This window comes from Microplitis demolitor, chromosome 3 (genome assembly GCF_026212275.2).
Source record: "Microplitis demolitor isolate Queensland-Clemson2020A chromosome 3, iyMicDemo2.1a, whole genome shotgun sequence".
NCBI lineage: Eukaryota > Metazoa > Arthropoda > Insecta > Hymenoptera > Braconidae > Microplitis > Microplitis demolitor.
Window position 1 is genome coordinate 5,882,868 of NC_068547.1, and position 27,777 is coordinate 5,910,644.

At 30.2% G+C, this 27,777-nt stretch overlaps 1 protein-coding gene across 1 annotated transcript; it reads left to right on the top strand.

Moving 5' to 3' along the window:
- Positions 1-333: 333 nt before the first annotated feature.
- On the top strand, positions 334-26,923 carry LOC103580747 (inactive tyrosine-protein kinase 7). Its single transcript, XM_008562631.3, has 8 exons — positions 334-625; positions 8,472-8,774; positions 19,254-19,377; positions 19,729-20,168; positions 20,529-21,392; positions 22,072-22,347; positions 22,515-22,697; positions 23,058-26,923. Exons 1-8 carry the CDS (start codon positions 586-588, stop codon positions 24,155-24,157), a joined length of 3,330 nt encoding a protein of 1,109 aa, XP_008560853.1. The 5' UTR covers positions 334-585; the 3' UTR covers positions 24,158-26,923.
- Positions 26,924-27,777: the final 854 nt, after the last annotated feature.

Sequence of the window (27,777 nt, forward strand, 5' to 3'; positions counted from 1 at the left end):
GAGAATCCCGATAACAAGAACACCAAATACAAACTTCTCCAAAGAGAATAGGATAGAACAGACAGCAGACGAATGCCAGAGCAAAGAACACCAGAGAATACGATCACGGTTCCTACATACACACACGCGTCCACCCACACCCACACTAACTCAGACCCACACCCACACTCACATCCACAGTTAAATATATAGATAAAGAGTAGGGATAACAGAGTGGAGTAAACCCATACTACTAAACGTACTGAGCATCAGCGGCATCAGCAACGACAGCCGGCACGGCGTTGCCCGGCATGGGTCGTCGGCTTTTGCCTCGTTAGTTCCGCGCGTCCCTTCGTCTCGTACGGACGCTTATATACCACCTTCGTACAACCAATATCCTATATTATATATATATATATCTATACATATATATATGAACTTTATTATCAATATATTTAATATCATTCAGAAAGCATTTAAATTAAAAATCATAAAAAAATAAACAATCGCTGTAAAAAATACGGGAATGTGATAAAAACGTATTAGTCTGGCAGAAACAATTATCCATTGGAATAATAACATCAGTAATCAAATTACTACTCCAAAATGAATAATTTCGCGAGGAGTCTGGCCTTCCTTTGCTTGGGTAAGTGATCAAAGTACTACCAAATCAGACGGTTCAATTTAATCAGCAGAAAATAAGTAGAAAAAGACATTATTGATTGGGCGTATATACAAATATATATATATTATATATATATATTTTTTTTTCTCATCTTATTTATTGACAGACCAGTATAGTATAAACTTTCATTCTTTGCTCACAGCGTGTATTATTTCAATGCAACTTTAGACTGAGGGTGAATCCCATAACCCTGATTACCCTCCAATGCGTTCGTTCATTTTTTTTTTTTTTTTTTTTTTTTTTTTAATTTTTTTATTCGCAAGATTTTTTTTTGCTATTCTCTTATCCCTATATATTACATTTTCGACCACATATGAACACACACTCACATATATATGTATATACTAAAAAATGTATGTCCGTAGCATCAGAATCTGGTTCTGGCTCTACCTCTACCTCTGACTCTCCAATTAACACCGAAGTAATGCACTTTTTCCCTCGCGTTATCGCACTCTCGTATTTTCTCCCTTTGCCTTCCCCTCGTTCACTTTCCACTCACGCATTCCTCTGATTCCACACACGTCATATTTTTTTATTTCAATAGCATCTGCAACTAAGAGATTGCACTATTAGTTGGTAACTCAAATAAATAATATATACGTATATATATTAAATGGAAAAAATTTGAAGTAATATATGTATATATAAAATGTAAAATATCTTTTATTAGAAGCTTTGAGGGTTGAGAATGTGTACAGTGTACTAGTAAGGAAGGAGGGTTGTGAAAATGTACGAATCGAGGATATAAAAATAGGGAGGAAGTTTATGCTGGATTAGCACGTCGAATTTATACGACTGTATACGTCTGGGCTGAGAGAAATCGTGATAATATTTTTCGCTTTATTTGCACGTCAAAGAGATTATATATATGTATATATATATATATATTTATAAAGAGAGAAGAAGGTTGAGAGGGAGGGAGGGAGGGAGGCATGAAGAAATAAAGAAAAATATTAAACGTATAGCAAGAAGAGTAGTGGGTTCGTGCCAATGAACTTTATAAATATATACACTCTTTCAACTTTAACTGTACGTAGTTTTGTACAGAAATCTCGACGGAATGAGCTCCAGCCGGAGAGTAGTAAAAAAAGTTAAAAAGATGCTCGGATAATACTCGAGGCGCGGTCCCTTGGAAGGAAAAAAAGCGGCCGGATCGCGATTTTCGAAACCTACAGGTCATCTCGATGATGTGATGAACCGGTTTAGAGATGCTTAGAATGTATATCGCCGTGGAAGGAGAGGCCGAAAAATAGCTAATGTATGGAGATATTAAAATAAATTAGACGGCTTGTAGGCTCTTAGCTGTTAGCTGTGCTCTGATACTGGGTTTTAGTTCGGATAAAATTAAGATACCGAGCCGCTAAAATATCAATGAATTTACAACAAATAAAAGAGCGATATCTCAGTGCCGCACGTGATGAGGTTATTTTATTGGAAAAAACCGGTTTTACTTAGTCGTTTTATTTAGTTTTTTTTCTCTATATGTCGATGATGAGGACACGAATTGACTGAGAAATCACGAGGTCGTTCTTCAAAATTCTTTAAGGATCACTTTTTATATAAATTCCCTCTTTATTAAATCCATCAATCAATCTTTAACTTTTTTTATTTTAAAAACTTTGTATTGACTCATAAATTAATTACACGTGCCAATATATATGTATATTTATTCTTGACTTTACACTGTAAAAAATTGAGAGTAAATTCCAACTGACTTTTCTCTTTTCTGATTGACTCCGCTAATTTTTAAATGTAAAAATAATTAGTCTCATGAATTAAAAATGTAATCAATGATAGTATGAAAATATAATGAACTGTCTGGGCATTACGGGGAATAAATTTTTAAAATAAACTGAAAAGAGAGTCAAAAAATAGACATGTGGTATGACACGAGGGAAGATCGACAGGGCGTAAATCCGATGATACCAGGGCACTTAGGGGATCGAAAGAGCGTTTTCAGCTCGACTCGGCCATTCATCTTGGGCCCGGGTGCTCCTAATTACACGTCTCAAGTTACGGATGAAAATGACGGTGCTCTGTGAAAAGGGGCTACACTGGCACCAACACACCAGCATTACTACCCCCATCATCACCGCAGTCCTTATAACATTGGCCAATTCATTCTTATATTTTTTATTTTATCCATTCTCATTTTTTTTACTTCTTAACCTTTTCTTCTCCATCTTCGCCTTCCATCCTTTCTCTCCTCTCCTCTCTCTCTCTGCCTCCATTCCATACTCCTTTCCTCCAGCTCAAGCACCACTAAGGCTTCTTTGTCCACCTCACTATATATACAGACCCAACAGTAGAGCTCAGATATTCTATTCTCCATCGCACGGCGTTATTCGGTCTCTTGCTCCGAACAAAGTCGCTCGACGAACTCTTTTTTAAGGGTATGGAAAAATTATGAACAAAAAAATTTAAAAAAAAAAAAATTCATATATTGTACAAGTAAAAATGAGAAGGAGAGACGAAGAAAGAGAGGAAAAATAGTCAAGAAAAAATCTTCAGTACTCTTGAAAAATAAAGCCGTTTGTTTTTTAAGTATGGGTATATTTATGAGGCCAATTGTGACACTTATAAGTTCAACTGAAATAACAACGTTCAACTATTATTAAATTTAAACTAACGTAATAATAATAATAACCGTAGTCTGCCATTGAAATAAATTCATTACATTTTTTGAAGTAACAATTTAGCCGATAGCAAATATTTAAATAATTATTTATTTTATTAATTAGGTGATTAGTTATCAATTTCAATGAAAGTTTAATTTTTTCTTCAGATATTATAAAAAAAATTTATGATACTGAAGTTAACAGACAATTAATAATTTTCGATTTTTTTTTCAACAATTTAATATAAAAAAAAAAAAAAAAAAATAAAAAAATGCACATGTAGGAAATTTAAAAAACTATAGGTGTCATTTTTTGAAATATTTTTTTTTTTTATAATTTAGTATTTAAAAAAAATTCCAAAAATTATTAGACGTCTAACTTCAGTATCAGCAAAATGGAGTAGCCGTAAAAATAAATAAATTACAAAAAAATAAAAATATGGACATGTAGAAAATTTAAAGAACTATAGGTGCAATTTTTTCAAATATTTTATTTTTTATAATTTATCGTTCAAAAAAAAATCCAAAAATTATTAAACGTTTTTCAGTGTCAGCAAAATGGAGCATTAGTAAAAATAAAAAAAATAATTTTTTAAATATTTCTATAAGTATTTTACGTGTAATTTTAAGCAATAAATTTGCTGGGCATTTTAGTTTGTGAAAAAAAAAATCAGAGATTGATAGGTTGATTACAGAAGTTAATAATAAATACGGATTCCATCAGCTTACATTAGACTTTTTTTTAAAATTTATGAATTAAAAGGCTGATATGATATTGACGAAGACAACTAAGTACGAGGAAGAAAATGAAGAGGCGGTTAAATCGATAAGCGGTTGTATAGTTTCAGACGAGGGATGAACTCTTTACGATTACAAAGGAGTGATATGAAATATTTATATTTATATATAACTCGAGGCAACTCATAAATACTAAAGTGTCAGAGATAACGTCTGTATCTCGAGGATGCAGCTTTTTCCGGTCCAGTCTAATATACTTTTTTTTTTTTAAATTTATTTTCAAAATAAATTTACGTATCTATTTCTTATAACCCAACAATCTTATTACATATTCCGATAAAATATATTTTTTGCTAAAAATAATTAACTTTTAATTTTTTATCTCAATCTCAGCCTGAGTAGATATTTTTTTTACCGACTTTATTGCGTCTCTCAAGTTTCTTTACGGTCGTTCGGGTCTTTCAATGTTTTCTTTAATGTCAGATTAATATACATACATATATATGTAAATGTATATCTATACATTAAAATTTTTTAATAAGATAAAAAGGAAATGAGGATTTAAGAGATCTTCATTCCAATTAGTCACTTATTTAAATTTATCTTTTATTAAAATATCAAGCACTTAAATATTTATAAATTATTTTTTAATTTATATACTTTTAGACATACATTGAAAATTTTTCTTCGTTGATTCTCAAGAAGCTCATTGGTATAATTGCCAGTAAAAAAAAAATTGCAACGTCTAGGGACGAAACGCATCAACGCATCCGTGTTATCATTCCATGCGTAAAAACATAATGTAAAAAATATAAGAAATGTCAAGTAATGTACACATATGTATATATGTATACACAATACACAAATGTATATTACATATACATATTGTCACTTGACGTTGAAAATATCTCTTGAGTATAAACAGTACTACTTTTACGATCCACTACTGAGATTGCTATGTATCCCCTCATACTTTTTTTTTACACACATAAATATATACAGATATACATATATCCAAGTCAAGTTTGATCCAAACATTTTGTGCTTCGGTCACCAGCTGGTAAAAAATTTTTATTTTTTTATGACGTTTACGTACACAATTTTTTTTGCTCTTTTCAATTTATATTTTTTTTTTTTTTTTAACGAGTAAGTGTTAAAACATTAATATAAATAAAAATAAAATGAGACAGCATTAACGAGTAAAAAAATAAATTTCTGGCTCTTTAATTATTGTGTATATATATACATATATATGTACGCATTTAATTTGTAAAAACATGAGTATTATTACAGTGTCTAAGAGAGCTGAAAATAAAACGTGATACTCATCTCGAGAATAAGTTGTAATACAGTATATATATATATTTAGAGAGAAGGGGGAAGGTCTGGTCGTAAAAAGAGTGGGGCTGAGTAGTGTGAGTTTATAAAGGAATAAAAAAAATTTAATGAGAATTTAATGAGGAGTCTGTCGTACTCGACGTCATAGATACAGGCACAAGTATTTCGATTATCCGATCGAATTTCCACGTTAAAATTATCAAAGTTATGCAATTATTTTAAACTTCCACCCTCACATAAAACTACTGGATTTTCTCAGTCTACTCTCGCTTACTCGTTATTAAATCGATCAATTTTCCGATACATTCATCAATTCCGCCAATAAATTTTTTTAAATGTTTTATTACACACACCAATTACTCTCGTTATATAATTTGCACATAAAATACAAGAGAATATATTTAAATCAATAAATAACATTTTCAATATTTTTTAATGAAAATAAATTTTTATTTTTACTCTATTTTTGGCTCGAATTCTTTAAATATTTAAATATAAAATGATAAAAAATAAATTAAATTTATCAGCTTTAATCGATCCTATGCATGTAATTATTTTCCAAAAAAAAATTTAAGAAAAATAGTTTAGTTTTTATTAAAAACCGGAAAATATTAAAAATAAATACGTTGAAATGAAAGGGTAAATCTGTGAGTAGTAAATAGAGTTGGGAGGATATAAGAAGCCTTATATATATAATATATACCTGGAAGTTTTAGAATTTGGCAGGGCGGTTCAGTAGAAGTTTGTGTGTATATATATGGATATATATAAATACAGATATAGAAACCGACAGAGAATAAGTATAGTGGTATAGAGCTCACTCGTATGGACAAAATAAAAGAGCTAGGGGAACTCTGGGCATGTCGTCTGATGGATTTATGGCCCAGTGTTGTGTGGACTGAGCAGCCTGTATTTCCAGCGCCAACGGTTTCGACGGCACACTCAAAATCACAGCGCTCACACACCAGAAAAAGCACCAGCAATGTATACACATACATATATATGCAAGAGTATGAGAAAAAAGAGAGGACAGATGAAACGAATCGCCGTGTAGAGAAAGATAAAATAAAAAAACGCAAGCAAAGTTTAAGAGTGGAATCTCTCAGACTGAATTTTCAGTTTCTTCCTTGCATACTGGACCCTTTTACTCTCCTCCTTCTTCTCCTCATTCGTTTACTTGCTCAGATAACTATAGCTACACGTACAGTAAAACTGACTAAAAGCTTGAGCTGGAGTCTTTAATCCAGAGCGAACGAGTCAGTTCGATCGCCGCTTTCTTCCATCTCGTTATTCCACCATCGCAAAAACAATGGACGCGAAAAAAGTCTTCCTCTAATGCTATTCTTCGGTCTCATCGTTTCTACGTCATTTTATTTTTTTTATTTTATTATATATCTATATATATTATTCAGTTTTATTTTTCGCTCCCATTTCCACCCTTATATCCATCCCCAGTAGTGTATTGCCGCCACTAGTACAACAACAACTGTACCTTTTTTCAGTTTCACATTCGTTTGATTCGACACGACGGATAAAAATCCCCGGGCTAAAGTTTTATGAGAGATCCGTTACGATCATAAATCGTAATGATGAATAAAAGAGGAACATTTTTTTTTTTTTTATTCCAAGGGGTGAAAACTGGAATTATGACAAAGTCTACAGACTAACTACTGCATTTAGCAACATCGTGTTACTGATGAGTGCTTCAATAAACTTTACAATACGTATATTGCACTGTACACCGTTTAGTTTAACAAACTGTAAATTTATGTAGCAAATATTTAACTTTTTGTATAGATCACAGCTAAATTTTGATGAATTTACTTTATTTGTCTAATATACTTTACTATCCTAGACGTTTTAAATATTTACTTTTATAATATTTAAATTATACTTTTTACCGCCCAAACATTTATAATTTCATTTTTTAAAGCTAATAAAATTTTATTACGAAATTTTTTTATACATTCGTTTGTATGATTTCGTTTGAAAAAATTTAATGCCTTAGGGTATAAATTAAATATGAAATCACTCTTTTTTTTTTTAGTAGGAGAACTCGGGGCAAAATGGCCCCGCAACAAATTTGTTTACAAGAATATTTATTTATTGATAATTAGAAAGATCTAAAGCAAAATGAAGCCGTGGGTCGAAAAAAATGGGAAATTTTTCTAATCAAAATTTTGAACTGGCCTTACTCAGGGAGGCCAAGTATATATTTGAAGATCGAAACGTTTTTCGAGCAACGAAGAAGAAAAATTAGGAAGTAAACAATCTACTGGATGACTTTATTTCCGAAATGTTTCAATGATTCTAAAGTTAGCAGACAATTAACTATTTTCGAATTTTTTTTTCAACGATTGAATTAAAAAAAAAAAAACTAAAAAAATGCACATGTAAAAAATTTAAAGAACTATAGGTGCAATTTTTTTAAATATTTTTTTTTTCAAATTTATCATTTTTAAAAAAATCCAAAAATTATTAGACTTTTGACAACTTCAGTATCATAACATTTCACACATAGATGCTGGTATGTCAGCCGAAAATCAGGCCACCAACCTCCGGAACTACCCTCTAATCAGTCAAATTACATACATAAATTTTTTTCATTGTCGTTGCGCGAAAAACGTTCTAATCTTCAGGTACATGGTCAAGTCCCGTTTTTTCGTTCAAAAATTTTTTGAACCAAAAAAAAAAAAAAAGAATATTAATGGCGTCTCATTTAGCTTGAATTTCTGTTACATTAAATATTACCTCAAATACAAGAGTAAAAAAAGTTTTCCCAGGCATTGTTTTATTAACAGAATGTAGTGTAGGTATTAATGACAAATACGTGGAACAAATCTCAGAAAATATCTGTGAGTAAATTGCAGTATGTATTATACCCTTGGGAAATATGTTCATGTTTGATGTTAACAAGAGAAGTGAGTCTATAGTCTATATACTTAAGAGCACGAGTATATAGAACGTGAATACAAATGCAAGTACACAGAGCAAAAACAGTACTTGACATTATTAACGTCACTATAAATAAATGAAAAAAAGAAAAAAACGTTAATAGTCTATAAAATAGTAGTGGTAATTAGCAACTAAATGAATGAATAAATTATGTTACAGTTGGACTCGCTCGTTGCCAAGAAGGAGGTTTATTTTTTTCCGTGAGCCCCGCGGATCACACAGTAGTCGAGGGCTCGCCGGTACGTTTGCGTTGTGAAACTCAGCCAAGTGTGGGTGTAAAACACACGTGGAAACTCGAGGGCCAGACTCTGGCACCGAGTCCGCGTCGTCATCAAGTCGGCGGGGATCTCTACATCACTAGAGTAAACAGGATACTGGACAGTGGGAATTTCGTTTGCGTTGCATACCACGAACCAACTGGATACAGCATCGAGAGTTCACCCGCTAAAATTGACGTACAATGTGAGTTTTATCTTAACATATTTATAAATTATAATACTTGTTTTTTCAATCTCCTCGCTCATTTCTCATTCAATATTTTATGCTTTATTGTACACTTACCCTCAACTGTAGCTTTTGTTGTAAATCCTCCAGGTTTTTTTTTTTTTTTTTTTTTTTTTTTCAAATATTTATTTCTTTTAATTTTCCTCCGTCTCGCTAACGGCGATAATAAAAAACCAGACTAACGGCTTTTGTAAAAATAAAAAAAAGTAACATCTTGGCGATAAATACGAGCAGAGTCGAGTTGAGTTGAAGCTTTTTCTAGATCAACGAGGATGAGGAGGTTGATGTTGTGGTGTCCCTTGTCCTCTTGCTTTCTCGTCGTTCCTGATCTCACGCATGCGTTTACTATCTTCAGTCTTATATCTACACACACATATATATATATATATATATATATATATATATATATATATATATATATATATATATATGGTAGATGTATACTAACAATGGAAAGGAAGTTGTTGAACGTGAAAGCCGAACTGAAAAGACAAGGACGAATAGAAAGGGCAAGGAATATATGTACATATATATATATATATATATATATATATATATATATATATATATATATATATATATATATATATATAAATATAAATATACATATGTGTTGAATGTATGAGAAGACGAAGAGGCTTCACTCTATACAGTAAACATATATCGTTACTTGTTGTATAGTTTTGTATACATATATATGTATATATATATATATATATATATATATGGTTATATGGTAGGTGTATAACTGTTACATGGGTATAATATACTATGTAGCACTGTTACATTACATACTGTATGAGTACACTAGGTATACTACCTCTGGCCCCTACTCTATGTACCGAATAATTAAAATCATATCCCCTAGTGGCGAGATTTTAAGTCGCCGTGTTGTAGACTATAAATGAGTGTCTCGATTTACCATCTGACAAACGATGATATGGTATATGTATATATGTATGTACAAGTATTAAAAAAGCGACAAAATTACTCTCGCGCAATATTATATTTCTATTGATGTGTCGGTAGATTTAAGTATTACGTGGGTGTAATATATATTTATACATTATATATGAAAATCTTTTAGTGTTATTGTCTTTGAAGACTGTACGCTATTAGCGAGTGATAAAAAAAATTAATCGTTTAAGTTCTTGCATTTTAAAAAGCGAAAATAAATACGGCTTTTTTTATCTTTAACTTTTTTTTTTCTTCTTACTTCGTGAACAAGTTTTATCTTTTAAGTTTAAGAAACGAGTCTTTTGTAAGAATATTTTTCTTTTTTTTTAATTTGAAATTTTATTTTGGTATTGAAAAAAAAATCATTGTCAGTAAAAAATGGCTGCTTGGAAATAAATATTTAATATACATTTGGCTGTGATTAAAAAAAATATAAAAAGATTAACTTTACTAACAATCTCGTTAAAAAAACAATTTCAATTTTTTTCTTTAAATATTCATAAATATTTTACTCAATTGTCGATCCCCGATTGCGTTTCTTTATACTTTTTTTATCATTATTCATTATTTAATTGTTTTTTTTTTTTTTTATCTTCTATCTGATTCGTATTCTTTTGATCTGTCCATCGACTTGTCTCTTCATCCCTTAATTATTTTCTTAATATATTTTTAATAATAAAAAAAAAAAAAAAATCTTCTTTTACCACTAATGTGAAAATGATAAAATTAAAGTCTTGATGTTGTCGATGATTTTGTCGTCATAATTACTATTACAGGAGATTTACAAAGACGACTAAAAGTTGCTGACGCTTCTCAGCTAGCTCTATATCTTTCACCGTACCGCGGTCTCTTTAATCTTATGGATTACTTGAGATAAAAATGTGTACTCACTCTGAATAAATGCATTATTTTTTATACGTTTCATCACTCAGCCCACGTAACTCAAACACCACTTGAATTTTTAAACAATTTTTTTAAAACTATTTACTCTCTCGCTCTTTCACTTCTTTACTCTTGCACTCTCTATTCAAATTAACTTATTTAAAAACTTAATTATCAATAATTTAAATTACTAAAACTTTCTTAATTACCCAGATAATTAAACAACGTTCAAAATAATAAAATTTACTTTGTTTAAAATATTAAATTTAATTAATAGTTCGCAGTAAAAAATAAAAATAAAATTAGCCATGTTGACAAGTGATTAATTAACGGTTTAACAAGAGCGTGTTGATAATTATCTTACCCCTAAGAGTCAACAGCACTAGAGAAAAAAAAGAAAAAAAAAATAAAATTAAAAAAATTGGCACGCGTATGCGAATAATTTTGATTTTATCCAATGTCCTGTGCCTCTGGCCTGTAGTTGATAGGGAGATGATATGTGAAATAAGGCTCTTAGTATACTCTATATACATGTATATATATGTTTAGGGTGCGAGACTCCCAGCAGTCGGTCAGCGAATCTATATCAGCTAGTTTGCCAAGCCCTGTTTGCTTATTTTCTATTTAGTCTTTGTCTTTGTCTCTGTATTCTCTTTAGTCGTCTGTCGTAACGTTTTATCTCTTTTACTTTTTTACCATTGTCCTGATGTTTTTCTCCCTTGAATTATCTAATTCTCGAGCAGAAAGCACAGAGCCAAAGAAAAAGAGATAAAACGATATTGCAAACGTGCCCCGAGTTTATATTCGATCTGTATGCTATTATTCAAAAGGGGACATTACAATTTGTGTTGAATACAAAGTATACTGTGTATATAAAGTAAAATATATATATACTTATATAGATAAATAAGACTAGCGTATCTCAATAGAGCACTGGTAATTATTTTTACCCAATTTTGAACGCGATGCAGAGTTAAAGGGACCCAAATGTAAACTTTTGATTACCATACGTTATTTTTTAATTAATTAGTACAAAGTATCGGAAAGGCCGGGGTAAAGAGTGGGCATACCAAATGTTTTTTAAATTTTTAATTTGACAAATTTTTATCTTATGACAAATCAAACACCGTAGAATTTTTTTTTATAATTATGATTTGGAAAATAGTTTTAGTGAAGTTTTGGATGACTGATTTGCCCCTTCTTATGCGTAGTATCTAAATATTTTTTTGGCATAAAAATAAAATTTATGTTCAAAATATTTAATTTTACCAAAAAAATTTACAAAGACTATGATCTGGGGTCAAAAAATAAAAATTTGACTTTTTTGACAAATGGATACTAAGTAGGTCAAGTTAGCCAACAGCTAAAAAAATATTTCCGTACCAACTATAAGAAGGGGCAGATTGACCATCTAAGAATCCACCAAAAGTTTTTTTTTTTAAATCTTAAATATAAAAAATAATTCTACGGTGTTCAATTTGTTTTAAAAGATAAAAAATTGTGTATTAAAAAAAAAAAAATTAAGTATGCCGACTTTTCCCCATTTAGCTGGTTTACTACAAAACTCGATGCAAGTATTTTACCCCGGCCTCCATAAATTTATACATTAATTAAAAAATAACGTATGGTAAACAAAAGTTTATTTTTGGATCCCCTTAACCCTGCATCGCTTTTAAAGCTCAGAAAAAAATAATTACCAGCTAAAATGGATAAAAAACCCATTAACTTTTGGCTAACTTGTCCTACTTAGTATCCATTGAGTCAAAAATCTACAAAATTTGATTTGATTTTGCTTCGTTCACTTGAATTTCAGAAAGAAATTAAATCCAAACTATTTTTTTGATCCAAGATGTCTCATTATAGCGCATCCATCATAAATAAATATATTAATCAAAGTACATAAGACATGTTATGTTGATTCAAATATTGAATTACTCTCAAGAAGATGAGTAAGAATGAAAAAGACACCTCAAAGCCCTGATAAAATTGCATCCTACCATGGCTTCCCCGTACGAGTGACTTGTACGTTATTCCAATAAATCATACACCACAATATACATACATACATATATACATAATATATGTTATGTACACATAGGTAGATGGATAGATAGATGGTTTATATATATAATATGACTTTGTCAATATACATGTGACTGCGTTGTTTTTACACACGTGGTCGAACGCAAACATTCGCATTTTCTTTCATCTAATTATACAAATATTTGTATTACTCGATATTGATTATCGCATTATTTGTTTTAGTGATAAAATAAATTTATACTTTAACAATAAAATCATTAAAAAAATATTTTTAACCTTTAGACTAATATTTGACATTTGAAAATGTTATTTACTCATGTGAAAAAAATAAAATCATGATATAAATTGATTTACAACCATTTAACAAATAAATTGTAGTAAAAATACTATTAGCGTGCATAAAGTGCAATTATGACAAGTAAATGATCGAATCAATGGATTTTTAGTACATATGTATAAATATATATATATATTGGATAAATATAGTACTCAATTTGTGTATACAGTCTATACTGGCCATTAAAATTGCAATTATTTTAATTGGAAATGCTCGTTGGTTTGTACAAACGCCCTATCCACTACCACCTCAACTTCCACTACTCTACTAACAGAAACACTAAAAAAATTTTATTTTTATTCCGCTTGTATTTTAATTATTTCTCCTGTATCACCACCTACAGCATTTCCCTTTTACTTTTCAGCTCGCTCTTATTCTCTCCGTCGATCTGCATTATAGTATACACGCGCGATAGCACCAGCCCCGTGAGATAGTGCTTTTCGCGAACAAAAATGCAGACTCACTAGCAAAAAAAATAAAAATGGAAAAAAAAAATTAAATAAACGAGTGAAGAAAGAGTTAGGAAGACAGGGGGAATTATTATTATTCACTTCGATGCGTAGTGCTCGTTTACATACATATATATATTAAAATATATTATGTATATTACTTTTTCTCATTCTTTTTAACTTCATTTTCTCTAATACAAATTTCTAAAGAGATCTCATTGCCAACTACATCATTAATTATATTTCTATTTTTTTTTTACACTAGTATATTTTTATTATCAAACTCATATCTTTTGAAAAAATATTTCAATAAAAAATTCATCCACTATTTCATCTTATAATTAATCCAATTTATTTTCAACTAATTGAAAAAAAAAAATCTTAATTTTTTTTTCTTAATTATTTTATAATTAATTACTAGAACTATAATTACTTCATCGAATTCATATTTCTAATAATTAAAATAAGTCTAGACAGTAAATAATTTTAAAATATTACAGTCTTTTATTTATTGTCAAGTACATACTCATATTTAAAAATAAAACCGCAGCAGTAATTAAATATCAATAGTATTTAATAAAAATAATTAAAAGTATCGACAAACCGCGGCGGTGTCCGTGGTCCTCGAGGTTCCAATCATTAAATAAGTCCTCGAAAAAAAAAAAACTAGTAAAGCTTAAACAAACTAAAAAAAGTTATATAAAATAATATTATAATTTTTTGGTAAACTCTTGCGGGTATCGGGAAACGAACTCACGTACATACGTCTGGCCCGTAGTTTCGAGAGCCATAAAAGTTTATGGTGTGTTCGCATCGACCGAGTCCCGGAGTATTTCTCTCTCGCTCAGTTATGCGGCTTGTATTCGAGCTCTGTCTCTGTCTTTTTCTCTCGTCCCTTCGCCCCCACAATGCTCGTTACCATGGCAACGCGCCGTGCAACCCCCGATACTACTGTACTCTACTGGCACTATACTAGTATAGTAGAGAAAGAGAAAGAGAAAGAGAAAGAGCTGAGCTGAGAGTTGAGAGTAAAGTCGACGACGATGAGAGCTCCTGGCATCTCTCGTTTTATTTCCCCTGGAACTCGGAACCGATCTCCTCCATTGGTGGGTACCCAAGTAAAACTACCGACCAGAGTAGACTAGTAAAGTACCTGAGTAAAGTTTCCTATTTTTTTTTTTTTTACTTTTTTTTACACATACAAATGTACTTAGAGTCTGTATATTTTATATATCCATATATATATATATATATATATATATATATATATATATATATATATATATATATATATAAATGAGTATGTGTGTAAATGTGAATATGACACGCACATATAACTAACCAGGCAGTCACGAAACGTTGGTGGTATAGACATATATAGCAGCCTTGAGCAGACTCCCCTGGCTCTTATCAGGACACTCACGACTCACGAGCGTCGAGACGTCGAGAGTATAGTATAGAAAATAAGAGTAATGTTTGAGAGTGATGGAGAGATAATAGAAGAAGATAGTTAATGTTGTATAAAGGAATCGCGAAAGAGAAATAGTACATGTCATATCTTTGTTTGAAAAATTTTTTTTTTAACACGTTACTTTTTTTTGAGGATCGTCAGAAAATCATTCCCATTACTTTGTTACACGTGGATACCTTTAACATTCATTATAATTTAGAGTATTATTTTACACTAAGGGAGTTGGGGATTGACGAGATGTCTAAGCGAGTAATTAATTCTCGTGGCTTTTCAGCGAATGCTATTTAATTTTTATATTTTTTTTTTTTAATCTGTTGGGTCACAATAATTTTTCGTTGAAGAAAATTTCTGAAACGACGGAATTTTTTGATAAAAATTTTTTTTAATTTGAGATCCCCCGGGACTTTGCTCTGGAGTTTGGAGTAGAAAATATTTTTTTTATTAAAGTTTTTGAATATATTTTCATATATACAATAACTGGCATGTGAATTTAAGTTAACTTTAATTTTATAATTTGAATTTAAAAGAGATAATTAAAAAATTTTTTAATGAAGGTTTTTAATTAAAAAAAAAAAAAGGGATGAAAAGATTTATGAAGACTTAAATACAATTTATTTTCGTATTGTTAAATAGCTTGTTCGAATTAATAGAGGAAACAATAAAAAATAATATACCGAAATGCAGGTTATAAAGTACGAGCAGAAATGGGCTTATGAGAAATAAAAAGATGAAAACAAACTGAGGTAATTTTTCAGAAATAATTTACCAGTACTTTTTGTTTTTTATATTTTTTTGTTCATCAACAAAACAGTTTACTTATAAATGGATAAAACTCACTTGGCTGTTTGTTTTCATAAACAATCCATGGAGTTTTTCTCCAAGATTTTTTCGTGTACAATTTCTGCAACTGAAATATAAACAAAGAATTACGAAATACAAAAGTCAAATAAAAATAACCCCTAACAAAAGACAGAAAAGAAGAAATCATAATATATATGCAAAAAAAAATTTATTATTTTCTAAAGAATAAAAATTGAGATGAAAAGACAAAGTTGGAACGTAATCATCACGCACTCTCGCTTCACGACAAGTAATCGTTCTGCTAAAATTTAAAACCGTACAAATATCTCGTCTAAAGCCAAGTTTTTTTTTTTTTTTTTTTTTTTTTTTTTTTTTTTATTCTCATTGTATACGAAAATTTACCCTATTCTTATTCTAATACATGCACATACGTACAGACATAAATACATATGCATGTACATATGTGTGTAAATAACAAGCGTTCGCAAGGAATAAATAAAAAAAAAAAAAAAAGAATTCGCGGGTCGTAGATCGCGACTTACAAATCGCGGGGTAGACCACCACGACGTTAGTTCATTCGTTAGGATTCGTCAGTTCAGCATCAGCTCGACTTTCATTTTCGGCACTTGTTCTTTCAAGCCTCCACTCGTTCATTCGTTTCCGCTACGCCCGCTCTCGTTTACGATCGGCCGACTATGACGTTCATCTGTGTACATTTTACTTTTACTCGTCTTTTTTCTTTTTCAATATTTTTCTTTCTCTTCATCCTTCTTTATCCCTCACACAGCAACCAACCTAGTGTATATATACATATATTGCTTCCTTATTTTTTTCCTTCACCCCCATTTTATCTATCTTGTATCTATACCTTCCCTATACAGTCATCTCGTTGCTTGTTTTATTTTTTAATACTTTTTCTTCTTTTTTTTTCGTCAAATATTCTGTCGCTGAAATGAAACGCCGACACTCGAGGCGATTTCATCGAAATTAAACGTAACGGTGCGTTGTACAAAAGGAAATTAAACTTGTCAGTCTTTGTTATTAATTAAATTTTTTTATTTGCCTATTTGTGTATTTATTTGTAATTAGTTTTTTTTTATGCATCACAATTTTGTTGTGTCTGATCGTTGCGTTCTTTTTCTACTTACACTCCAATTAAGTAAAACTGGGTCAAAAATGTATATTAAGTAGTAGAAGAATCAATGAATGAGAAAATTTTTTTCCAAGGAGTAGAAATTAAATTCTCAAGTATAAGAATAAGATGTAAAAAATCGTAAGTGTAAAATAGTAAAAAAAAAAAGGTGTTTAATTTATCTATTTAGCAGTCTGGTGCCAGACTACCGCTTAGCCGTTTGTTTAAACAAAAGTTAATTCCTCATGGACCAACCGGGTGTAGGGAAGGCAAGAGAGAGCGAATGATAATAATAAACGTTGCGCCCTCGAGTCTCTGGTCGTGTGGCGGGACCTTTGATCTCTCGCTTCGTTTGTGCGTTTAAACACGCTTTTCCGAGTACTGAAGAGCTAAAGAGTAAAAAAAAGACCGCGAGCGAAAGCACGAGAGTCCAAGATCGCGAGAGAGAAGTTTAAAAATGAAGAAAAAATAAAAAGTCAAGAGCCGGCTCTCGAGTTGTACCGAGTGAAAAATTTTACCGGTCGAGTTTGAGAGACCTTGAAAGAAAATGTGACAATTGCAAACAAGTTTAAGACTTGTCATTATCTTTACAAGCTTTTAATAGTCTATTAATTTGTCTTGCCCCCGAAACTTTTTATTTAATAACTCCTGATAACTTATGATACTGGAATTAGCCGACGTTCAATTATTTCGGGACTTTTTTAAAAATGAATTAAAAAAAAAAAATATTTAAAAAAATTGCACCTACGGTTTTTAAAATTTTCTACATGTGCATTTTTTTAGTTTTTTTTTTTCTTTTGATAATAACATTTTGATGATAACATGATACTGAAATTAGCTGACGTCTAATAAATTTTGGATTTTTTTTAAACGATAAATAAAAAAAAAAAATTCAGAAAATTGCACTGACAGTTTTTTAAATTTTCTGCATGTGCATATTTTTAGTTTTATTTTTTTTTAAATTAAATTGTTAAAAAAAAAAATCCGCAAATTGTTAATTATAGTTTTTTTTCGGATTTAATTAAATTACGATTTTGATACTTAGAGATTTTTTTTATGATTATAAACTTGTAAAACAAGTTGACATCTATAATGTGATACATATCGAATCGACGAAGCCGCAAATGTGTATTCGATACTCGTAAATTGCTTTTGACTCATCACTCCCCCATTACAAACTACTATAACGTGTTTAGTCTTGTGTTCTCTTGCATTCTCTCTGTTCAGTATTCTTGTGTATCCACATCACCAACCAATTGCCAACGCAATTCAAACTGCCTTGTGGGCTTAATCCGATGATTACAAAAAACTACACAGTCTTCAGACTGTCTACAATCCCGACGACAAAACACAAGAATCATAACAAAACTAAAAGTTCAAATAACAAAAATAAAATAAAGTAAATTTTATTCTGCCAAAAAACCATTGCATCGATTGTCCCTCGAGTTCTCTATGCTACTCAATGTATACCGAGTGCACTCACGTCGTCTCAAGATCTTTCCATTCCTCCGAAATTTTTTTACTTCTTATCCTTTTCTCCAATTTATCCTTCTTCCTTCGTCTATTTATTTTTATTCCCTTAACTTTTTATACCGAGAATTCGATTAGTTTCCAACAACTAAGGGCTCTGACATTAGATCTCTATTTTTTTTATTTTTTGCAAAATCAATATCACATTTAATTAAATTCTGCCTTTAAAGTATTTCAAAAAATTTTTTTTACTCGGAGAAAAATGAGCTTGAGGTCTACGAATTTTTATTGTGCATCAATCCAACTTGGAACAGGAAGTTGAGTTACCAAAACATTATTATGCTACACTACAAAAAATATTACAAAAAAATTTTCGAAGTGAACGCAGATGAAATCCGGAGTGAATGCAAAGCGGATGACTGTTTATTTATTTAATTCCTTCGGAGTGAAATTTACTCCAAATCTGAGTCAATGCGGAGTTAAATAAGGTCCAAATCACTTGGAAATAATTCATCTGAAAAGACAAACTTCCTGTTTACTCCGTACGCGGAATGATTTTTTTAAAAATTACGAAGCTCCGAGTGAATTCGAATTAAAATAAAATTTGTAATCACTCCAAATCCACTTCCGGTTTTTACAGTATACTAATTGTCTAAATTAGGAATTAAATTAAAAAATAAAAAATTTTTAGAGGGTCACAAAAATAAGTATAGTGTATATACATAATAATAATTTCTTTAAGGACTCAATTTCCTGTTTCAAGTTTAGTCGACAGCATAATAAAAATTCCTACATTTTTTGCCTCCATTTTTCTCCGTGTATATAAATAGTTATCAAACAATATTTAATTGTACAAATAAATTAATTAATGAATATTTTTTGTTTCTGTTTCCAGGGATAAGCGAGTCACGAGTAGTCTTGGAATTACCAAAGTTTCCTTCTCCAGTACGTCCTGGTGTTGAGGTAGAATTACGCTGCCACGTGGATGGCTCTGGTGAAATGAGATACGAGTGGTTTAAGTTAGTACACATATATACGTATACTTATAAATATATGTAGCAATAAACAGACACTTGACAAGACACGTCACGTTTTCGTACTGTCACTTGTTCGCTAATTATCGTACCACCCTACTTGAGTCTCTAATGAATAAAACAGCGCGAGTGTATAAAACTTGAATAGAAACTGAAGTTGAAGCATCGTTTCAAGTGAGCAGGGAAACATGACGAGGCGTGTCTGATATATATACAACTTTACATTGAATTAACATTCGTATATTTTTATTTAAAGTCTAATGAAACGTTAAAATTATATTCATACTCTGTATTTATGAATAAAATAATTACTTAATATTTTATTTTTATTAACAGAAATACTAAAAGTGTGATGGCAAATGACCACATTAAAGTAAAGAGCAAAAAGAAACTGCATATCCAGAATGTCAGTACAAAAGACAATGGGGTGTATTCATGTCTGGCAAGAAATGAAGCCGGATCGTCGCCTATAAAAGAAAGTTATCCGTTGGTAGTACCGACGAATGAAACAGCAACGATAAAAGTTGTACCACAAAATGTCATTGTTAAACGTGGTGAACAAGCGTCAATGCACTGTGTGTATGAGAATGCAGATTCTGTCGAGTGGTACTTTAAAGAAATCGGTCCACTCGGTGACGAGGATGAGGAGAGAATGGCTTTTGAAAATGGCACACTGATTATTCGCGCAGCTGAACACCGAGATCAAGGTGTTTATGCTTGTCATGGTATCAGAGACGGCATTGCTCAGATTTACACGGCTGAACTACAAATAGCATGTAAGTTTAAGCTTTTATATATTCACACCTTTTGCAAAACGATAAAGTACATGGTACAAAGTCGGCCATCTTAAATATCTGCTTAAAAATTTTTTTTCAAATAAAAAATTTATTCCTTTCAAATATATAAATTACAGTAAAAAAAAAAAACTTCGATAAAATTTTCCTGTATTTTTCATAAGAAATCAAAATTTGTTAGGTGTCCTATTTTTCCCCATGTTAATTTTTTTATTAACAATCGAAATTGAAAGCTAAAAAAAATTAGAAGTAATTTTTAAAAAATTGTTAGGAATTTTTTTTTAAACAATTCATTTTACCCCAGATTGTTTCTGCTATTAAAATACTATTTTAAAAATTTAGATTTGCACAACCTTTCGGATGCGTCATTAGAGCCACTACTACCTGATCAATTAGCAGTTGTAGGTAAAGACCAAGAATTACAAGTGAGTTGTCTAGAGCCAGCAGGATTACCAACACCTCGTGTGTTCTGGCGTGATCCTACAGGTCACTTGATAAGTGACTCCGGTCCTGTGAGAGTACAAGACAATACTCTGCTAATTGCTAAAGCGAGAGTGAACGAAGACGCCGGTAATTATACATGTATTGCAGAAAATTTAGCTGGAACCAGTGAAATAGTTGTCCAAGTTGTCGTGTCAACCCCATCGACACTGACGAGTTCACCGGAATCTCAAACAGTGATGGAAGGTGATCCTGCGACTCTTACTTGCTCTTACACTGGAATGGAAGCTCCAGTTACTCAAGTCCAGTGGCTGAAAGATGGAGAACCGCTTAAAGAAACCGGTGGACCCAGCAGACATCGGGTCACTGATCGACATGGAAACGTAACTCTTCATTACAAATTTACTTATGTAACTGACAAGGGCAATTACGCCTGCGAAATTAACACCAAGGGATTTCCGGCTCTGAGGTCCCAGCCGGCGACACTTATTGTTAAAGAAAAGCTCAAGTTTTCACCACCACCAGTTGACAAAAAACTTGAACTTAATTCAACGACAAAAGTATATTGTAAAGCACAGGGCGCTACCAACCCAAGTGTCAGATGGATAAAAGAACACGAAGGAGAAAAGTTTCCAGATCACGTTCAGGACATTAATGGTACGCTGCACTTTAATGGCGTTCTTGAAACAGATAGAGGTCGTTATATATGCATTGCGTCTAATGCTCAAGGTTCCATTAATCACACAATACAGATTGAAGTTGTCAGTAAGTGATTTATCATTTTATTTTTATTAAACTAGTTTACTTCATTTTTTTTATTTTTCTCAACTGTGATAAAAAAAATCACCATTTTTTTTACACCAAAATCAAAACTGCCATTAAATAATTTTTATTAATGAAAAATAATTAGACAGTTATAATTATTAATTGTTAACTATTTTTAAAAAATTACGTACATCATTTTTTTTTTTTTTTAGAATATTTAATTATTATTTTCCAATTAGAAAAAATAATTAAATATGATTAGTTTTCATCAAGAAATTATTTAAACAAATTCTCATATATGTGAATAATATCAAATTTTACCATAAAAATTTTTATTTAAAACATATTCTAATATATTATGTGACAAGGGATGAAACAAAATGATTTCAGACCAGGGTGAAGTTGGGTGACATCACCCGTAGGTTGAAATCGTGTGTTTCATCCAGAGTTACACACTAGATTTTTCATGATTACCTGCATTGGAAGTAAAGTTTCATTGTCAGCAGCCAGTCACAAGCTAATTTTCGACCAATGGTGGCTGCTGAGACACTGAAGTTTCGATGCTGGTATCATGAAAAATAATTAAAGTAGTGATACTCAAGCAGTCACATAGGGGCTGCAGCTTACTAGTTAAATTAATTACAATAAATGAATAAAATTATGTTTATAAACTCAACAGTTGCTCCGAAATTCACCCAACTACCACAAGACCCAACGGAAGCTATGGAAGGTTACCCAGTGATGTTGCATTGTGCTGCTGAAGGCGATCCAACCCCACAAATCCATTGGGATAAAGACTCGACGTTAAATAATCTCGATGATCCAAGATTACAGGTTTTAGCAAATGGAAGTTTATATATCAAAGAGGCTTACCTTAGCGATGAAGGAAAATACGGGTGCACAGCAGGCAACAGCGGGGGTTTGAAGAGGGTCGAGGTTCAATTGAATGTCAAACGTAAGCTTATGATCATGCTTACTTATAACAACTTCATGTTTAGTTTCTAATAGTATCAATCGTTTGCATGCCTCGATATATGTCTATTACTTAAATATTATAAGTGATACAGACACATATATACATATATTTGGTATTAACGAAATAATATTTACATTTGCTTTTAGCTGGTGATGGATACAGATCAGATATGGATGTTGAAAATTACGATGGCTCGATGATGACTAAAACAGTAACAATAACTCTGGGTGTTGCTGGCGCATATATGATTCTTGTCGTTGGTTTGATGTTTTATTGCCGTTACAGACGTAGACGTAGGAAGCAACAGTATTTACAAGAACAAGGAGAAGGTATTTATTTATTTACTATTTTTTTTTTTTTTAATTAAAAACTCCTGTATTAAATTTTTTTTTTAATTCAGTTACGAAAATTTTAAATCGCAATTTAAAAAAAAAATCCTGGTATTGGTAAAAATAAAAATATATTTTTTTTGTCTTGAAATTTATTAAGAAAAAAATTTATTTTAAATTATTTGTTTTTTTTAATTTTTCAGAAAAATTTTACAAAAAATTTTTTTTTTAATTGAAGTTACTCGAAATTTTAGAGACCCAGAATTGATGAATTTAAAATTCAAAGCTAAAATTTTTTAAAAAGTATCTTCCAAAAATGTCTCATATATTTTTAATATAATAATTATTATAAATGTTTAGAAAAACTTGAAAACGGCGACATCCATGAAGAGCAAACAGAGTTAAAGGAAATGAACCCGAAGCAGAACGGAGAGCGTAAAAAAGAGAACCGCGATTCCCATCGTAGTGACGGCGCAGAAACAGCCCAGAGTCAAAGCAGCAACCATTCGAAAAAGTCTAAGAGTAGCTACGACAAATTAGCCGTATCGCGATCAAATTTACGGGAGCTAAAGCCACTGGGACGTGGAGAATTCGGTGAAGTATTTTCCACAAAGTATCAGGTAGACGGGGAAAAAGAGCAAGTAGTCATGGTTAAAAGTCTTTTGAATACGAAAGACGAGACATCACTTCAAGAATTTAAGCGGCATTTGGATTTACTTCATAAATTAAATCATGAGAATGTTGCTAAGCTAATTGGTCTCTGTCGCGAAGTTGAGCCGGATTACATGATACTTGAGTTCACCGACTGGGGTGATTTGAAGCAGTTTTTATTGGCTTCCAAGAAAAAGGACGAGGCGTTAACGACTACAACAACCACCACAACAACTACAGCAACCACAACTACAACAACAAATAGTATTAACTCCGACGTTAAACAACGCGCTCCACAACTGACAGTTGCTCAAATTCTATCGCTGGCTAATCAAGCAGCCCGTGGACTTAAACATATCGCCGACAATCGTCTCGTCCACAAAGACATTGCTGCCCGTAATTGTTTAATTGCCAGCAATCTCAGTCTCAAAATAACAATGTCCTCAATGTCTAAGGAACCTTATCAGCAGGAATACGCCAAGTACAGGAATCAAGTGATACCACTCAGATGGATGCCCTACGAAGCTGTGTACGAAGACGAGTACTCAACAAAGAGTGACGTGTACTCGTTCTCATGCTTACTGTGGGAAATATTCCACCAGGGTGAATTGCCCTTCAATAAACTGAGTGATGATTCCGTATTAACGCAGCTTAAAACTCATGTTCTTGTTTGGAAAGCTCACAAAGCTGCACCTCCAGCGCTTTCAGAGCTACAAGACAAGTGCTGGTCAAATGATCCACGGGAGAGACCGACTTTTGACGAAGTTGTCACTAAAATTGGCGAGATTGTCGTCGATAGTTGCTTGTAAAATTAAAAAAATCCATCTTTTTTTTTACTTTTTTAAGAAAATATATTTTTATTTATTTTAAGTTTTATAATCACGACATTAATAATTAATTATCACCGTAATTTTTTTTAAGCACAGTTAAGATAAGCGAGTTTAAGATATTGATATAATTGACCGTTAGGTCCCAACGGCTAATTGACACTGCCTCTGTCCATTAATCAGCGCTAGATAATATTTATTAGCGTTTATTGTCGACCTAAGACTATGTATACATACATATATATAAATATATAAATATAAATTATATATTAAATAATTAGGATGCGTGGTATCTTTAAAAGTCTCGTGCGCTTTTACTTGAATATTAATTAACGAATAATGCATAATTAGATCGATTAATTAGCAACTAGATTTAGAAAACTATTTATTTGAAAATTATTTTTTTTTTGTATTTTATAATCGATCATTGCCACGAAAGTAGTATAATGGCCTAGACAAATTGCTGGTAGCAATAAAATTTTTCAACGATATTTAAAAAAAAATAAATAAGTAACGATAAACTAAACCCTGATTACATTTTTACAATGAAATATATATAGTACATATTTAAATAATGGTCACATCGAACTTGTACTCATAAGATAAATAATTATTTAGCGAGAGTCGGATTTTGACTCAGTCCAATTGCTGCCTATTTACGAAAGTATCCCAGCCATATCATAACTAAAAAAAAAAAAAAAAAAAAAAAAAACGTGAAAAATTTTTATTCTACTTTTATTAATAGGGACATTTCTTTTAGGTTTTAGAAATTAGTACTAAGTAATTGGTAATTAATAATTAATAATTGATAATTGATATTAATATTGATAATTAATAATTTTTATTCAAGGATCGAAAGACCAAGAGTGATTGATCTCTCGCGAGATATTTTAACAAGAAAACCTATTTGTATATATTGAAATAATGACTCAGCTGATTTTTATACGTTTTTTATAATTAAATTAATTTAATGTTCTTCCAATTAAACATAACTGATTATTTAAATTGAAAAAGAATTTTTTTTTAATTTGTATCGGAATTTCTTTATATAATTATTTTTTGATAAATTTTATATGAGTAATAATCAGTACATTTCCGTAGATTTTAAAGTTGCAAGTGGAAAATTTTAAAAAATTTTAAATATTATTATTTTTTATAAGGGATAAAAAGTTTGAGTGATTAAGTTATTGCGGTTATGATATTAATTAAATTATATTGCGTTAGAATACGCAACAATATATTAATGTATAGCGTGAGGTTGCGGATGTATATAATATATAACTAATGGATGCTTTGAGTAAGTCGAAAAAATAAATATAAATCATATTCTCTTGCACGTATCTCGCAATAATTAATAAGCTTAAGTATTTGACTTTATATATTAATATTAATGGAAACAAAATAATGCATATATATATATATATATATATATATATATATATAAGGGGTAAGCCAGGAAAATTAGTCGTGGTCAGAGGAAATTTCTACTTTTCCGAGATAATTGACATTTTCAAAAAATTTTTCTTGAATTAAGAATATTTACCTTCAGTCAGAACTTTTTTTTTGTGTATATTTTAAAATCCGATTTGAATTCAAATTCAAATTTAAAAACTGGTTCAAATTTCGAATATTAAATTTTTATCACACATGATAAATTATTAAAAAATTTTTACAATAATTTATGAACAATTAAAATTTATAAAAAATCAAAGCTTACAAAAAATTCGAATTTGATTTTAATTTAAAATAAAAAATTTATATTCGACTCAATACAAATAATTACTGAGTACGAATATTTGTACAGCCCCAATATATAAATATATATGCATTATTTTACATGACATGCATTTTCATCGATCGGCTGCCAAAGGAGACGTAATAACTAATAAATAATTAATTATAAATATAAACATAATTATTAAACTCATACATTTATTAATTATAAATATATCATAATATTGATATTGATATTAATTATTTTAATGATAAATATGTACGCGAAATTAAATTAGATATTCATTGAAGTTGATATTCGACGTAATAATATATATAAATATATATATCGTCATATGTATTTTTGGCTGTACGTATTAATTAATTATTTAATTGAGTAGATACAAAAAGTACTGCTAATATTTCGGCAATTAAACGAACGAGAAACATAATTACAATAATTATAATTATAATAATAATATTAATAATAATTAATATAGAAAACATTATAATTGATTATAAAAATGAAGTTGTTTTAAAATACTGTAACAATTAATTAGATTCTTCCATACTCATTTAGAGCCATACGAATAACCGACATTCCCATGAACATTAGCTGCAATTAATAATAAATTAATTTAAATAGGCTCAATTTATAAAACTATTAACATAAAACAATAATAGACTTATAGCTCTTCCTCTCAATTATATATTATACTTATACTTATATCGTCTATATTTAAATATTCGGTGGTTTATCCCAATATACTCTAGTCATAATGACGATAAGACAGAACTTAAATAATAATGATGAATAAATAAATAAATAAACGAGTCAACAAATAAAATAAAGTAAAAAAAAAATGATTTTTTTAAAATTTACATTTACTTTTAAAGGCATTTTATATTTGAGATACTAAAATAAAATAAAAAAAAAACTGGTGGTTTATTGAAACAGTATTTTGTAAATATTTGTACTTTTTTATGGCGTATACTTTTTAATTATAAAATGGTATGTGCTATGAGCAAATATGAATAAATGTAATGCGATAAAATATTTTGTTATTTTTATTATTTTAAACAGAACCCCTTCAATATTTTTTTAAAATTTCTTTTTAATTCAAAAACTGAGAAATGTTTGCTGATTTTAATTAAAATTTTTTTTGCAGAAATAATGAGAGTGCTTGCAGTTTGATAATTTCACGGATTTTTTTAAATTGATAGGTAATTAATTATATTTATGGTAATTAAGTCTAGTAAGATTGAAAATCGATTAATGGTTATTAATTAGTGTAATTATGTGTTATAAATGATTAATTGGCTTTTAGAGTGCGCGACTGGTTAAGTAATCAAGGGCTGTCGATGTACATGAAGTCTAATTAACTTCAGTGTCAATAATTTTTTATTTATTATCATTTTTATCGGAAAAAATGTTGGGATATTCAAAGATTAATTAATTGATGGATAAAAAAATACTTGGACAGTAAATGAGATTAAAGGTGATAATTTTTTAAATTTTATATTACTTGAATTTTTGATTAACGTTTGATATTTTTTAGATCTCTATAAACTGGACCTTTACCCACTTCTGTTTTTTTTACTAAATGAACTTAAGTCTGAAAATTTTTTCTAAAAATTTAGAGTATAATTACTAGTTAATTACGTAGTATAATTATTAGTTAATTATTTAGTAAGATTAATAGTTAATTATTACTTAATTACTAATTTCAGGTATTTTTTAAAAAATAAATTCACTCATCTTTGAAAACTGGAATTTGAAGAACACGGGGAATTTTTTATTTTATTTAAAATTTATATTGGAATGATATAAATTCCATTTGGTTTCAAAAGTCGCAATCGCTGTAATTAAATCCCAGTAGTTTGACTCC

Coding starts and splice junctions, on each gene's coding strand:
- LOC103580747 (XM_008562631.3), top strand. CDS start 586: ATGAATAATTTCGCGAGGAGTCTGGCCTTCCTTTGCTTGG. Junction 21,393..22,071: donor AATACAGATTGAAGTTGTCA/GTAAGTGATTTA, acceptor TAAACTCAACAG/TTGCTCCGAAATTCACCCAA. Junction 22,698..23,057: donor TTTACAAGAACAAGGAGAAG/GTATTTATTTAT, acceptor ATAAATGTTTAG/AAAAACTTGAAAACGGCGAC.